The sequence below is a fragment of the Catharus ustulatus genome, chromosome 3 (genome assembly GCF_009819885.2).
Source record: "Catharus ustulatus isolate bCatUst1 chromosome 3, bCatUst1.pri.v2, whole genome shotgun sequence".
NCBI lineage: Eukaryota > Metazoa > Chordata > Aves > Passeriformes > Turdidae > Catharus > Catharus ustulatus.
The window spans coordinates 114869642-114885095 of NC_046223.1; the positions used below are offsets into that span (position 1 = coordinate 114869642).

Here is a 15454-nt window from a genome sequence, read left to right on the forward strand (position 1 = left end):
CAGCCTGGGAGCTGTGTGGCTCAGAGGCCCCATCAGAGGGAGGTGCTGGGCTCAGCCCGCTGCAGAGCTCAGAGGGTCTCAAACGCCACTGCTGAGAGAGTCACAACAGACTCACCTTTGTTCACAGCAATTTTCCACCCTGGCTGCAGTTCAGGTTGGTAACTTTGAAAGATCAGAACCAAAAATGTTGTTCCACCTGGCTGGTTATTCAGGCAAGAAAAATAAGTCCCCAAAGGCCGCTAAAACCCAGGGGGGCTCCTTAGCCAGCACAAGTTCCTGTGAGCAGACTGTTTTGGATAAGCTCAAGAGGATTTTGGCCCAGCTCATCGAGGCCAAGCCCTAATGAGCATTTCTGAGGCCAAGTGTGGCCCAAGCAGAAGATGCACCACCACACCATACAAGTCTGACTCACCATTTATTGTTCATTTACATCACCTCCTGTTTAACTTGCATTCATTTAATTAGCAGATGCAGAGCAGGTAAAATGACACCCTTTTGCCCAATTTATCTTGTTACATTTCCCTGTTTTGTCCAAATTCAGGGTATGTTCATGGAGAAAATTATGAAACTTTTTTTTTTGTTTAAATAGAAAACTTCATACTGTGATTTAGGAAAGGCTTGGATTTTTGTTTAAACTGCAGGAATAAAAAATATTACACTTCTAGCTACCAAAAAAATATCCGAACAACAGCCCTGGTCTTATTTGAAACTGAATATGCCTCAACCTTTAAATTTCACTGACTTAGCAGACTGAGAATAGTTTTGAAACGTCAAAAATCCAGTGCATATGGAACAAAAAGCAACATCAGGAGTCATTGAACTGTTTATTTTTATTAGAGACAGTGACTAGGAGTAATTCTTTTTATAAAATCATCAGTAATTTTTTTTATAAAATCATCCAACTGAAAAGACCTTCTTGTTCTTACAACTTGAAGAAACTTATGTTTACATCATTGTACTCCATACTTTTAAACAACTGTGCTCTATCAGATTTAGCCTTTCTAGTTTCATCTGATGTAGAGGCTCACAATACCTTTGGTACTTTTGTTTTCTCTTTGTACCTGTTCTTTTCAAATAAATGACCAGAATTATAATGTAATGCAGGTAAGAACTCCTCCAAGCTTGAATAACCATTAATATTTCCCAGAAATGCTTTTCTTTCTTCATAGAGGATAACATTCTTCTCTCTCACAACTGGATTAGGTGGCTCCAAGGTCTAAATCACTCACCTGTAACCACCACGGTTCAGGCACGGATACTTACTTCTCTGACTTTACTGAAGCTCCAAAGAACTGGGTCACTTGAATATCTTCACTATCTGCCTTAAATAGATGTATCTGCCCATGAGTTTCAATCCATATTGGAAAATTGTCTTCCAAATCACAGAATGGCTGCAGGAGTTCTAGAAGACAAGCCCCTGCTCGGGCAGGGCCACCCAGAGCCAGTGGGCCAGGTTACATCCAGATGGAGGGGAACTCCACTACCTCTCTGGGCAGCCCTTCCCAGCCTGTCTCCAGAAAGACTCCACAAGACATTACCTGTATTTCTACAGATAGGCAGACATCCAGGAGCAGGAAAAAAACCACTGAATTCCACATTTACATTCTCTAAATTAAACTACAGGTTTGGTCTGCTGCTTCATGGACTGAGCTGTAGCATTGGGACAGTTTGCACCAGCCCTTTGCTGTTGTCTTTCCTCACAGAAGGGGTAACACATTATTATTAAAACCTCTTACCACACTCAAGAGTTCTTAACACTGCCCAACTCCAAAACAAAGATTTGTCTGGATCTGAATACAAATTGAAAGCAGCATCCACCTGGGATCACCATACCCTGCACCAACTGCTGCACAGTACAATGGCTCTTACACAAGTTCTTAAAATAAATGTACAGTTTAAAGTTCTGCTAAGGTTTCCAATGTAACTAAACAGCATTCACAATTGTCAGCAACTGCTGGTATTAACAGAAGTTATTTGAAAAGGGTATCATCTATTTTAACAACACAGTAGCTACCAACCTGAGAAAGGGTAAGGCTAGATTCATACTAGATTAACATTGGACATTCACACAAAATTGAAGATTTAAAGATTCCCAGTGTCATAAAATACACATTTCTGGACATTACCATTTCTAGTAATTTCTCAAAAATTTATCAAAAAACTTCAGACAAGGTAACAGCTTAATAAACACCTTATACATACAGACACATGTAATACATTTTCATGTCACAATTACCCAGTGATGACATGCATATCCTGTTTCTGTAATTTGGTGAGAAGATACTATTACTTTTTGCTGTTACAAGTATTGCAAAAGCACCTGGGAGTAAAGGAGGCAACTTCCACCAGATGGGAGGTAGCATTAAGCCTCTAGATATGCTGATCATTTTTATTACTATACATTTTATTACTATAAAATATAACATGCCTTTCCTTCTCTCCCTTTAGACATTCTTTCAGTTAGAAAAAAGATTTTTTTCTTATTGAAATTTTACAAGAAAATAAGTGGTGCAGAATAACTCTTTAAACAGCAATGAACACTGGCCAAACTAACTGACCTCTCTGGGAGCAGTTACTCAGGGATGAAAAAATGTCTCCAAGATCTTCAGCACAGCCTGTGCTAGAATTGATGTTCTCAGAAACACCTGCAGCAAACCAATACCCCAAGATTCACTCTCTCAACCAAAATGCTGGATGCATCCATTACCAGCCACTGTTGTTGCCACAGCAAAGGAACAAAATGCCATGAAGAAATTCAGGGCATGCAAACCTGTCCAAAACCAAGCACCAACTTCCAATTCTCAACTTCACATTCCAGGCTGGTGCTGCTGCTTATGCTTCTCCAGCAGTTTTTTGGTGGGCAGCACCACATTACACTTTGCACACCTGTACTTCTTTTTGTGCGTTTTGATGTGCTTTTGGAAAGCCTGTTTATCCATTGTGGAATACCTGCACCTCCGGCAGTGCAGCCTGAGGTGAGTCAGCAAGTGGCGCTTGAGGTGGCTGGAGGTGCGGAAAGCCACGGAGCACTGCCCGCACTGGAACGGCTTCTCCCCCGTGTGGATCCTCATGTGGAGCTTCAGGTTGCCGTTGTGGGCTGTGCAATAGCCACACTCCTCACACCTGTATGTCTTGACAGGCAGCTCCTTGTGCTTGTAGAGGTAGCCAGAAGAGGAGGTTCCCTCCCCTGGGTGCAAAGCCAGGTGCCGCTTCAAGGACAGCCATTTGTTGGTTGAGAAGTCACAGCTCGTGCACTTGAAATGCTGCACGTCCAAATGTGTGAGTCTGTGCCTTTTCAGGTGACTGGAAGTACGGAACTTCCTCTGGCAAATGGTGCAGCTGTAGGGCTTCTCACCTGTGTGAGTTCTGATGTGGAGTTCCAGGTTGCTTAGAACGCCAGTAGCATAATTGCACTCTGCACACTGATATAACAGTGGCTGACTTTGTGCCTGCTCATCATTTGCTGTGCCCCTCTGAACACCTTGCTGAACTCCACAGACTTGTGAACCAAGCAAGGAGCTGTTTGAGCCTCTGCAGGAATCAAAATCCCTTTTTGGATATGTCCCTCCATTGATTTCACGATGCAATTCAAGGTTCTCTAAACACCTCTCTACAAAGAGGCAACTTCCAAGCTCCTGTCCATTTGTCACATGAAGAAGGCTGTGTTTCTGCAAATGGTTTGATGTTTTAAATGTCTCATTGCACTCTTCACACACAAATGGTCTTTCATCCGTATGTATCTTTAGGTGCAGCCTGAAGTTGTTAGGAACATCAGTAGCATAACTGCATTGCTGGCATCTGTATGTTTGGAATGTATTTAAATTAGAAGGATATGTATCCTCCAAGTTTTCCACAAAGTTATGAAATGAAGCATCACCTTGCACTTGTGAATGAGAGGCCTCTGATTTGAAGAAAGGCTCCTCTTTGTAAGTGACAGTGTCCATTTGGTAAGAAGTCTGAGGAACTTCTGTTCTATTTCCAGTGACAGCCAGGCTGTTGTTTCCTTGGCTGTTTTCAAGGGATTTCTTTACAGGGCATATTTTCTTAATATCCCACACATCACCTGCTTGCTCAAATTTTACTTCTGGAGCTAGGATTCCCCCACCCAGACAATCATTTTCTGTACCAAAAAGAGAGTGAGAAGCATGGCCCTGAGAATCACCATCAGCTTTGCTTAGTTTGTATTTATTGCTCTGACTCGTATAACCATTAGCCTTTAACCTTTCATGAAATTTCTTGTGAAAGCGGAGATGTCCTTTAGTGTAGAACACCAGGCTGCATTCATCACATGTGTAACTGTTTGGAGGTCTTTCAGTTCCTCTCCTCCCACTCAGGCAGTCGGGTTGCTGGGCTGTTTCTGTCCCTGCATGTATCCTCCTGTGTCTCTCCAACGCTGAGCTGCTGGTGAATGCTGCCTGGCAGAGCTCACAGGAATATGGTTTCTCCCCTGTATGGATGTGGCTGTGCCTCACCATGCTTGCAAAATACAATGAGAAAAAGGTGCAGAACCTGCACTGGTAGAGCTTATAGCCAGCATGCCAGTACATGTGATTTAACAGGTAGGACAAGCTGCTGCAGGAATACTCACACTGAGGGCACTGGTAAGGTGGTCTCTCCTTGTGTCCTTTCATGTGATTAATAAAACTCCTAGGATTTGATGAAGCAAAGAAACAAATTCTGCAGGAAAAGCTAACTGGCACATCCAGAGGTGTAAAGTCCCTTTCAATTTTAATGAAAAACTTCTTGTATTTACTTTCTTTTTTCTTGGTCTCAGATTCTCCTTCAGATCCTTTCTGCCTCCCTTTTCTTGCACTTATTCTATTTTTTCTTGCCTTTTGCAACCTAGCAATCTTCTTATGAAATTTAAGGTGTTTCTTAAGATTGAAAGAAAAGAAAAACGTTCTTTTACAAAAGCAGCATTTATGTGTTTTCTTATCTTTATGAGCTGAATAAATATGTTTCTTCAGCTGTGCACTGGATTTATACAAAGAACTACAAAACCTGCACTTGAAGCTCAATCTTTCATTCTCCTTTGTAAAACAAGACGTTTTAGGAAGAGGTGTGATGGTCACACTGTCCTTCAGCCACATTAAATCTTCCTTCTGGCTCTGGAACTCTTTTAGGTTTGCATGGGAAGAAACATCTTTTTGCTGCCGATATCTTTTCTTAGGGAATGGTGTTAACATCTTGTAAATATGTTCTCCAGTAGCATTTGATTCAGCAGAAGTGGAAGCATTCATTTCAGGTTTCCCTACATCTTCTAGATGTTCCTTAAAAGTAGGAGAACATCCATTAAGAAATGGATCAATATAATTATAGGTAGATTTCTCTTCTTCTTTCAAGCCTTGTTCCAAAAGAGTTCCATCTTCAAATTTGCTTATTTTCCTGTAATCAATTTTATTATCTTCATTCTTTGAGGAATCGGGATCTACAAGGACATATAAAAAGTCACATTTCATACAATCACAAATATTCATGATTAATTCATAGCAATAATCCCAAACTGCCTAATGACTTGCTTGCTCTTCACTACTTCTGCTTTCTTATTATTTCTCTCTCTCCATCTCCCTAATACCTCTCTTCATGCTCCCCTCTGCCCCTAACATTTAAATGTTTCTCCCAGTTGGAAGCCACCTTCTTTCCTACTTTATATTTTCACTCAAGACTCTGAATTTCACAGGACAACACCACATCCAATTTTTAACACACCACCTTTATGCCAGAATTCCTGTCAAAGTACTAACATCAAACTTTTTCTAAAGTTCCATTCTCACAAATACCATGCTTTTTCTGTGTTTTTATTTTGAGAACATTTCCCTGATGAAACACCACCCTTTTTCTCACTGGAGGAGAATGGCAAAATACCAACTTTTTGTAGTTTCACTGCCTTTCACAGGAGTTTGTGAAAGAATTGAGCATACTCCTGGCAATATTTTCCTTCTGCTGCATTTATGAATTTGAAATGCTTACTCTGAAAGAAACTGATTTCATAGCCTTTTTGTACAATTTTTTTTTCAAAAACTCAAGGTTTACTGTATTTCTTAAACTTAAAATAATCTTATTAATATATTACCTTCCACTTTAACAATTATCTCAAATTCCTTGTGGATTTCTGGTTGTTCCTGTGGACTGCCATCAAAAAGACCATTTGCAATACTGACAGGTTCTTCACGTTTGGGTACCACTGCCAATGTCTCAAAAGCGTCAGCTCTGTCACTGTCAGCAGAGGAGAGCAGAGGAGGAATCTTCTGAAAGCCATCATTATCTTCACCACAATCTTCTCCAACAGTGCATTTGATTATCTCTGGAAGCTCTGTTTTGCAAGGCAACGCAGGTAACATGCAATTTTCACCATATTTATCCGTGTCTGCATCACACCCAGCACTTAAAGGTAATTTTGATGTGTTACACACACTCTCCGAGTCCTTAATATCATTATCTTCATTTGAAACAGTCTTGTTTGCATCCCAATTGCCTATGCTGATACTGTCGTTGGAAGACTCCACTTCATTTTTCACGCAAAGGCCGTTGTTTAATTTAAACTGATGCTCCACCTCGGGAATGGACACTTGCTGGTCCTCATCATCGTCCTGGAGAAAATCCTCATCGCTCAGCACCAAGACAATTATTGGCAGCACAGTCTCATACACCTCGGGCTCTGCGAGGAGAAACAGGCACAATTATCGCAATTCCCCCAAAAAAATCCACCAAAACCCCGAGGCGCCGCGTCCGCCATGTCCCGCGCCCGCCATGCCCCGCGCGCACTCCCGGTGCGCATGCGCGCGCCCCGGCGGGCCCCGCCATACACCCCCCCCGCCGTGCCCCCGCTCCGTGCTCCCGCGGGGGCCGCGCTGGCTCCTGCTCAGCCTGCGGGCGCTTACTGCTGTCTGCGGGCTCCTGCGGGATTGCCTCCGCGGCCTCCTGCGGCACTGCCTCCGCGGCCTCCTGCGGCACTGCGGGCTCGGCCGGCATCTCCGGGCCGTTCCGCCGCGGGACTCGAACCTCCGGCCGTGCGCGCCTGCGCAGCGGGGCGGGGCCAATGGCGCTCCTGATTGGAGGAGAGGCGGGGGCGCGGCCTGAGGGCCGTGTGGGCAGCGCCGCGAGCCTCCCAAATGCGCCGTAAAACTCGCTTTTAAACCTGCTCTAAAGTGGTTTTGAAACTAATCTAATCACCTGCTGGGCCACGGAACCTCCAGCCCTGGGTAGAATTATTCGAATGCTCTGCGAAACCTATTACTTCTTTTCTTGTAAATTAGATCTCAGCTGATTCTTATCATACTCTTAAAATCGGAATTGTACCATAAATAAGGCACTCCCTTGCTGGCGACAGAAAGAATCACAAAATAATCCCAGGCAGGAATCACAAAATTCCTGGAAACTCTAAACAGCATCTCTGTGTTATAAATGAGGAACAAAAGTCTCAATTTGTAGCAAAATTTAGATTTCTTAATTTCATCTAGACAGAGCAAAGCAGCGCTGGGGAGGGATGAGTGGTCACCGCCTGCTCCATGCTCCATCCAATCTTCGTTGGCAGCTTCTTCTGATAGTGTGGCTCTCGTAGTTATCGATAATTTTTGTTTTCTTGGTGTCATAATTTTGCCAGGCAAGCAGTGGTAGTGGTAATAAACATCCGTGTGAACATCTCTAGGAGTCAGTCCCATAGATGAGCATCTGGTCTTGGTAGATAAAACTGCCAGAAATTGGGAAGTTCTGGTGTTGTAGATAGGCAGTCATTGATAGAACAAAGGCAGGAAGTCTGATTTTGCAAAATCAATCAGATTATTGGAAAGTCTGATTTTACAAACTTGCAGTAGATACAAATTATTTAGAAACATAATATTCATGACAGGGGGATTTAAAACAATTATTTAATCACATTTTTCCTCTATCAAGGGTCCATGCTTCACTTCAGACCTTTGTATTTTGGTTTACATAAACCCCAATACTTTTATGAACATGAATCTTTTATCAATTATCACATCTGGTTTCATCCTGTTCTCTTCCTTGGCTGTTCAGGCTGAAAGTGGAAGATATATGAACCTGTGTGCATACATATTTACATGTGCAGAGATGGAGGTCTTTATATACACACATAAATTTATATGCATGCAGGGTGTCCCTGCCCATGACAGGGTGTTGGAATGAGATGGTCAATAAAGTCCCTACCAACAAAAACCATTCCGTAATTCTGTGAGTTGTGGCTGGAAGATCTGGAGATCATTGAGTCCAACCCTCCCCCAGTACCTGGAGCAGCTGACACGGGAATGTGTCCAGGTGGGTTTGGAATGTCTCCAGAGAGGGACAATCCACAAAATCCCTGGGCAGCCTGCCACCCTCAATGTGAAGAAGTTCTTCCTGAGGTGGAAATTGTTATGTTCCATTTTATGGCCATTGTTCCTCATCCTGTTGCTGGGCACTTCTGTAAAGAGCGTGGCACCATCCTCCTGGCACCTGTCTTGGACATACTTACCTAGATTATTGAGATCCCCTCTCAACCTTCTCCACACTAACCTGGCCCAGTCCCTGCAGTCTCTGCTCACAAGAGATGCTTCAAAGGCCTCATCATCTTTATGGCCCCTCCAGTAGCTCCTTGTTCTGGCACCCCAGGGATCCCCCCAGCTCCCAGCACCCTACTCCTGACATTATTTTATCTCCACCTCCAGCTGTGATCTCACATTCTGCACTGCTAGAGGATTCCCAGCTCTAATTTTCCAGGCTCAGCACTCCATAGATGTGTCTCCAGAAGAGGATGGAACATTTAGCCACTCCAATAACAGGTTTTTTCCTTATTCCCTGTCTTCTTCCCCCAATAAAAAGCATGAAACTTATTATCTGCCTTAATTTCAGAGCCTTGCACCTCTTGTATATTGAGCTACACCCATTTGTAGGAACATTTGTTCAGTTTGTGAAATTTAGGTGACATCTTTTTATTTCCAGGTGGTACTGATGAAACCTCAAGGGAGCAGCATTTCCAAAATCCTCCTAACTGGGAGTATTGGATCAGGAAAAGATGAGAGGAATCTTGGCTTCTGTGTTTCAGCTCTCAGGGAGTTTGGGAATCTCTACAGAGTGAGAAGAGTTGTCAATACTCCAAGGTGAATGAAACAGATGCTGGGGTGAGCAGCATGTCTTGTGCAGACTTTTTTTCTGCCTGAACAGGCCACACCATGTGAAAAAACAAAAGTAAAAAACGTCTCCTCCTGGCAGAACCATCTGTCTCCCCCACAAGATGGCTCTGCAGCCACAGGCTCTGCAAGGGAAGAACCTGGAAATACCGGTTATTTATCTTTTTAAAGCATTAACTTAAAAATACAAGGTATCTCCCTCACTAGAAATCCTGCAAAATTCTGTGAAACTTTACAAAGATGTTAATCCAAGCCTTTTTCCCCAAAAGTGGCTCTTTCCACTCTTTTTCTTAAAGGAACAGACTGTTACTCTCAGCATAGTACTTCTTGATGCCATCATCTGCTGAATAAAGTAACCCTGAAATGGCTGAGGAATTAATCTGGTCAGTGTGGGCTTCATTTGTCTTTACGAGCCCTTTGCACAAAACTGCATTTTGCAAATTCAGCTTGCAATGGAGTGATCTGCACCTGCTTGCAACTGTGCTTGTGCCCATTCCATTTCCTTCCAGCATGAAAAAAAGTTGTGGAAAGTATCTTCTAAGGAATAAGATGGGGAAAATGGCTGTAAGATGAAAGAGGGTGGACTTAGAATGGGAAGTAGAAAAATATTCTTCCCTGTGAGGGTGGTGAGGCCCTGGCACAGGGTGCCCAGATAAGCTGTGGCTGCCCCATCCCTGGAAATGTTCAAGACCAGGTTGGACAGGGCTTGGAGCAACCTGGGATAGTGGAAGGTGTCCGTGCCCATGGCAGAGGCTTGGAATGAGACGATCCTTACAGTTTCTTCCAGCCCAAACTATTCTGTGATTATCTGAAATATTAGCTACTATGAGAAATTGAAGCAACCTCAATAATCAGAATTATTTGAAGTGAGGACTTTTGGCATCTTTGTGGCCAGAATGGCAGCACAGAGTTACCTCAGCTAACATAAGATATTGACCTAAAAGGTGGAACTTGAGTGTGTAGTCACCTTAGGCTGCAAGTGGGTTTTATCCTCTTGCATTTAATCCTGTAGGTTGGAAGGGTCTGTGCCAGTAGTTTTGTAAGGTTTTACATCAGCATCCTTCACTTTACCAGCCAGGGCACATAACAAAAATCAAGCTGGAAATACTGAATGAAAAGCCTGAAAGTTGAGGGATGAAAGATAATGTCACTTTAAAACCAAGAAGAGCCAGAGAATTGCTGCTGGGAAATGTACATTATGTAGGTGCATGATGTAAGTGCATGTGGTCTGGCAATAAGAGCAGAAGTGGTAGCCAAATACAAATCCAGCTGGAAAAGCATAGAAAAGAATCTGGATAAGTTGTAAATGAAGTTATTGATCAATATCAGCTAATATAGAGTGAATCCTGAGGAATTGCTCAGCCCAGTTCCAGCTGTATTAGGACTGTGAACTACTGGGAGCTTTTTAACAGCCCAGATGTTGCAGTAAGAACCCAAGGCTTAGTAACTAAATGGATTATTTGACTGTAAAACCTGCTGGTTTGTTTTTCTCTGTCTCACACTGCCACTGACTTTTTTTTTTTTTGGTCCTTTTGAAAACAGCTCCAGAGGGAAGAGAAGAAAACACATCAGTGAGGACAAGGAGCTGAGCAGCACTTAGGCACAGAGCCTTCTCACACCAAACGCCCACAGAAAGATGCAGCTGAGGATTGAGAATCACACAAAGTCCCAGATCACTCTGTTTTCAACACCTTCTGCCCCAAGCAGATCTGCTTATCACTAAGTTCACCTTGAACTTGTGGAAACTGCAAGAATAGGAAAAAAAATTCAGTCTTACGGTTAGGGCACAGGAGCCAGGAAGTTTGATTTCCATTCCTATTTTTTCTGCAGGTTTGTGAAAATGCTATTGCTTGCAGAGTGTTTCAAACTCTTCACATTGCATTAAGAGAACAGAGCAGTACTCTTACATGTTTTTAGTTCTCAGTATTGGAAGCAGAGTTTGATTTATTGCCATATGCAGCATTTCCCTAAATATTGAGACAAATATATCTAAAGTAGTCCTTGGGTAAACCTGTAGATACAGAGCCTTTTCTCTGGCAAATTGAGCATGGGCCATTCTACTGATTTTGCTCTTTTTCTCTTCGTGGAATCGTGGAATAGTTTAAGATGGAAGGACCTTTTAAAGGTCATTGGATCCAACCCTGCTGCCATGGACAGGAACACTTTCCGCTAGACCTGGTTGCTCCAAGTCCCTTCCAACCTGGCCTTGAACACTTCCAGGCATGGGGAAGTTCTTGTGGCTTTCTGATGTTAAAGACAGAGAACTTCTGAATCAAAAATTATTTTTATGAGGCCACACTGATGTGAACAAAATTAGCCCAAATCTGAAGTATGGAGTTTGTTGCAGTTTGAGAGAGAAATAAGCTCAAAGGAAAGGAAGCAAAGGCAAAGGCAAATTTCAGCTTGAAAGTTCCAGCATAGCAAGACCTCATTCTGAAAAGTGTGAGAAAATCTTAATAGAGGGTGTCAATGCCTCTGCCTTCTATAATAATTTGAAAACTGAACGTTAAAGTACTGACAGTAAAGAGAGTAATGAGCCATTGCTTGTCAAAAAAAAAATGTAGGAAAAGGTCAGCTCTTTGGGAAAGCAAGTGCCTGTGGATTGACAAGGTTAATCATTAAAATAAGTGTATTGCTGCCAAATTTCCAGTTGCTGGGTAACTCACAGGTGAGGAGAAGTGCATTTGGTTAGTGGGAATTTAATGATTCACCATCTGGGTGAAGTTTTCTTCAGCGGAGCATGTAAGATTTTTATTTAGGCAATGAAGTTTACTTGCTTCATTTTGCCAACTAATCTGTCTCTAGACTCCATTGATCATATTGGCTGCAAGCTTAATTTAGTTGTCTAAATATGAATAACAATAAAAATTCTCTTATCAGTTTTTCTGTATCTGTACTGAAACTAAATTAACTTAAAATAACACATCCACACCAGATAGGATAAAACAGCATAATTAGTTTGTGGAAAAGCTGCTTCCTAGGCACAAGATTTGGAGACCAATATGAAAACATGATGAACATTTTTTTTTTTCTAAATAGAGCAAGCCAAAGGGGCCTCACTCAAAACAGAGAACATTCTATTTGCTTTTAACTGGAAGTTAATTGATTGTTTTGGTGTTTCTTCACATGGTTTTTGCATTAAATTCTTCCCCTGTGAGGGTGGGGAGGCCCTGGCACAGGTTACCCAGAGAAGCTGTGGCTGTTCCATCCATGGAAGTGTCCAAGGCCAGGTTGGATGGGGCTTGGAGCAATCTGGGATGGTGGAAGGTGTCCCTGCCCATGGCAGGGGCTTTAAAGTCCCTTCAACCCAAACCATTTATGGCTCTATGATTTTGTGTGGCAGAGCTTTTCTGCAGATTGTGATCTGGTCATGCCCTGTTGTGAATTCCTGTTACCCTCCCAAACTGGGTGATCAGAAACACTTTCCATGAGCCAGGTGACTCTGACTTGGATCCAGGCAAACCAAAGTTCTCCTACACAATTTGCAGGTATAGTTTAGGAGTTAGCATGGGCCAGGGCTAATTTCCCACAACAGAAATAAACAGAAGGAATGAGCAGAGAATAATAATGCCTGTGCAAAATCAGATGAGAACCTCTGGCACTCATGATCCCATCTAGAAAGATGTTTGCTATAACATGCAAGTAACCTTTTGTTCATGTGTTTCAAGAGATTTCTTGAAAAGTCCCCCCCAAACCTGAACTATATGGTGATCAGTTTATGGAATTATAGTCAGTCTGGTTACTTGTCTGCAGCTGGGAGGAGTGTTTCAGCTAAAAGCAAAATAGATGAATGGTCTTTCAACTGATTTTCAACTTTGTTTTGTATTCTGCAGCTGCTTCTAAATCACAGCAAAAATCAACAATATTATTCATGCTGACAAGATTGAAAATGATGAAAAATTATGGAAAAGGAGAAGCCAAAGCTTTTTGTGTTTGCAACCTTTTCCTCAACTAAACATGTCAGGTCTTTCCTAGCTTACTTTTGTATTTTTCTTCCAGCTTAGATTATTCCATCTTAAAATATTTTAGATACTTTTTGCACTTTTATGCAGTGCAAAACATTGTGTTTTTTCTGTAATTTTGCCTTGCATAAGTGGCAGTTACACAGCACATTGGAAGTGATTGAGGCATTCACCAAATGGTATGGGTTTCTCATTAAAGCAGGATCATTACTAGGGTGACTGAGCAGTCTAAAGGCATTATATTTATATTTTTCCTGGTGAGGGTGGGGAGGCCCTGGCACAGAGAAGCTGTGGCTGCACCATCCCTGGAAGTGTTAAAGTCCAGGCTGGATGGAGCTTAGAGCAACCTGGGATAGTGGAAGGTGTTCCTCCCTTCAGGAATCTCATTTCTTATCTGTATTCATTCCTTATCTGTATTTCTTTATGGAATATTTAAAAACAGAAATCCAGATCTTGCCCAAACAGGTCTGCATTCCCTGATGGATGGTATGAATCCATACATCTGAGATATGTCTGTTAAGTTCATAAAGTGCTCTGAGATTTCAAAATACAGCTATTATGGAAATAGCCATTGTTATTCTTGTTTTTAATAGCTGCTGACAGTCAGAAATATTTTGAGGTAAGTGCCAAGTTAGAAGCTGTGATTCTGAATAGAGTTTTTCAAATACTCAAGGGCTCTATTATATTTGAGGTAATTTGGATTGTCATCCCAGAAACATCTGGTGGAAGGAGATTAGAATGGCACAACAAAGACTGGCAGTGGTGCTCACATGTCCCCTTATGGAGCCACTTTATGGGTTTGGTTGTCCTGAAGATGTTGAACCCTTTGCAGGGCATTACTGAATTTCTTCAGCTGTCTGAAACTCAGCATTTCCATTTCATGGCAAATGTCGAAGTTTCACTGTAGGTTTTCATTCTCAGTGTGAACATACCCACAAGTATAAAACCTTTCCTGCCCATTTGGAAAAATGTTGTTTTAAACAAAGAATAAATATATAGAGAGAAACTTCACTTAGAAATTAAAATATTAGTTCAAAGGTTATTTTGCTTGGTTTCTAATATTAGTATGAGATGTTTGTGCATGTCCAGAGAAGGGAAGAGAGCTGGGGAAGGGTCTGGAGCACAAGACTGATGATGAGCAGCTGAGGGAGCTGAGGGGACTCAACCTGGAGAAAAGGAGACTCAGGGGAGACCCTCTCACAACTCCCTGACAGGAGGGGCAGCCAGGTGGGGTCAGGCTCTGCTCCCAAGGACAATGATAGGACAAGAGGAAAGGCTTCAAGCTGCATTAGGGGAGGTTTAGATTGGATATTAGGAAAAATATTCTTTATTAAATGGGTTATCAGTTATTAGAGCAGGCTGCCCAGGGCAGTGGTAGAGTTATAAAAATATCTAGATGTGGCACATGGGAACATGGTTTAGTGAAGGGCTTGGCTGTGCTGGGTTAATGATTGCATTCAATGCATTCAAAGCATAATGGGAGTTTAGACTGTTGTAGCTATATCTATTTGGGTTTGAATTTGGTGCTGAATTTCCCCCTGTTCTGTTCACCATTGGGATGAGAGCTTTCTGAGATCTAATTAGTGGCAATGAGAGCTAATTAGTGGCAATAACTTGAAGCCTCTTGTCCCTTTATTGTTATTATCTTTATAATATGCATGAGAGCATTTTGGGCCTGTGATCCAGAACATGTAACCAGAGCAGGGTACATCAAAGGCTGTCTTGTCACTGGAATATTTTTGTTGTTAATATAAAATCCTGTTGAGGCAAAGCTCATGCAAGACAACTCAAAACCAACTGGGTTTATCTGAACCTGTCTCCATGAGGATCTTGTGTTGACTTTGCTGTTTGATTTAGCAATCAGCTATAAAAGACAACGTGTTGGAAGCCAGTCTAATGAAGATACTTAGAGTGATATTCTTCCAACCACATGTTTGAATCTGAGAAAATTACTTCAGGCTTTATTCCCTTTATTGTTGATGGGAAGAGGCAGGAATTTAGGGTGTGAGTCATCTGACCTATTTTAGATGTCCATTTTGGAGTGATGAGTTGCAGATGAAATGCTGATTTCTCCCCACTGAGTACCAGAGGGGGATTAGTTTAGATGCAGGTGATTAATGGGGTTGGAGGAACTCATCCCATCCCCACTTCAGGTACATTTGCCCTTATCAGCAATAGCTTTATCACCCAGCAAATGCCATGGCTGATATGGGCTCTCTCCCAGGACAAGTCTGGATGGAGATGAGACCAACCACTGGAACTGGAGCTCCATTTCCACTTGAGAATGATTCACAACCCACTGAGGTCAACAGGAATCTTTTCACTGCCTTCAATGGGCTTTGCAAACCCCAGGGTTTGAGCATACAT

The 15454-nt window shown here is 42.2% G+C and overlaps 1 protein-coding gene across 1 annotated transcript; it reads right to left on the reverse strand.

The window, feature by feature from the left end:
- Window positions 1–805: 805 nt before the first annotated feature.
- LOC116994404 (zinc finger protein 43-like) lies at window positions 806–7014 on the reverse strand. The gene is made up of 3 exons (XM_033056081.1): window positions 6882–7014; window positions 6074–6658; window positions 806–5428 (listed from the first exon to the last, which is right to left on the reverse strand). The coding sequence occupies exons 1-3, from the start codon at window positions 6970–6972 to the stop codon at window positions 2808–2810; spliced, it is 3297 nt and encodes a 1098-aa protein (XP_032911972.1). The 5' UTR covers window positions 6973–7014; the 3' UTR covers window positions 806–2807.
- Window positions 7015–15454: the final 8440 nt, after the last annotated feature.

Coding starts and splice junctions, on each gene's coding strand:
- LOC116994404 (XM_033056081.1), bottom strand. CDS start 6,972: ATGCCGGCCGAGCCCGCAGTGCCGCAGGAGGCCGCGGAGGCAGTGCCG. Junction 6,659..6,881: donor GCAGGAGCCCGCAGACAGCA/GTAAGCGCCCGC, acceptor TTCTCCTCGCAG/AGCCCGAGGTGTATGAGACT. Junction 5,429..6,073: donor GATAATTGTTAAAGTGGAAG/GTAATATATTAA, acceptor ATGTCCTTGTAG/ATCCCGATTCCTCAAAGAAT.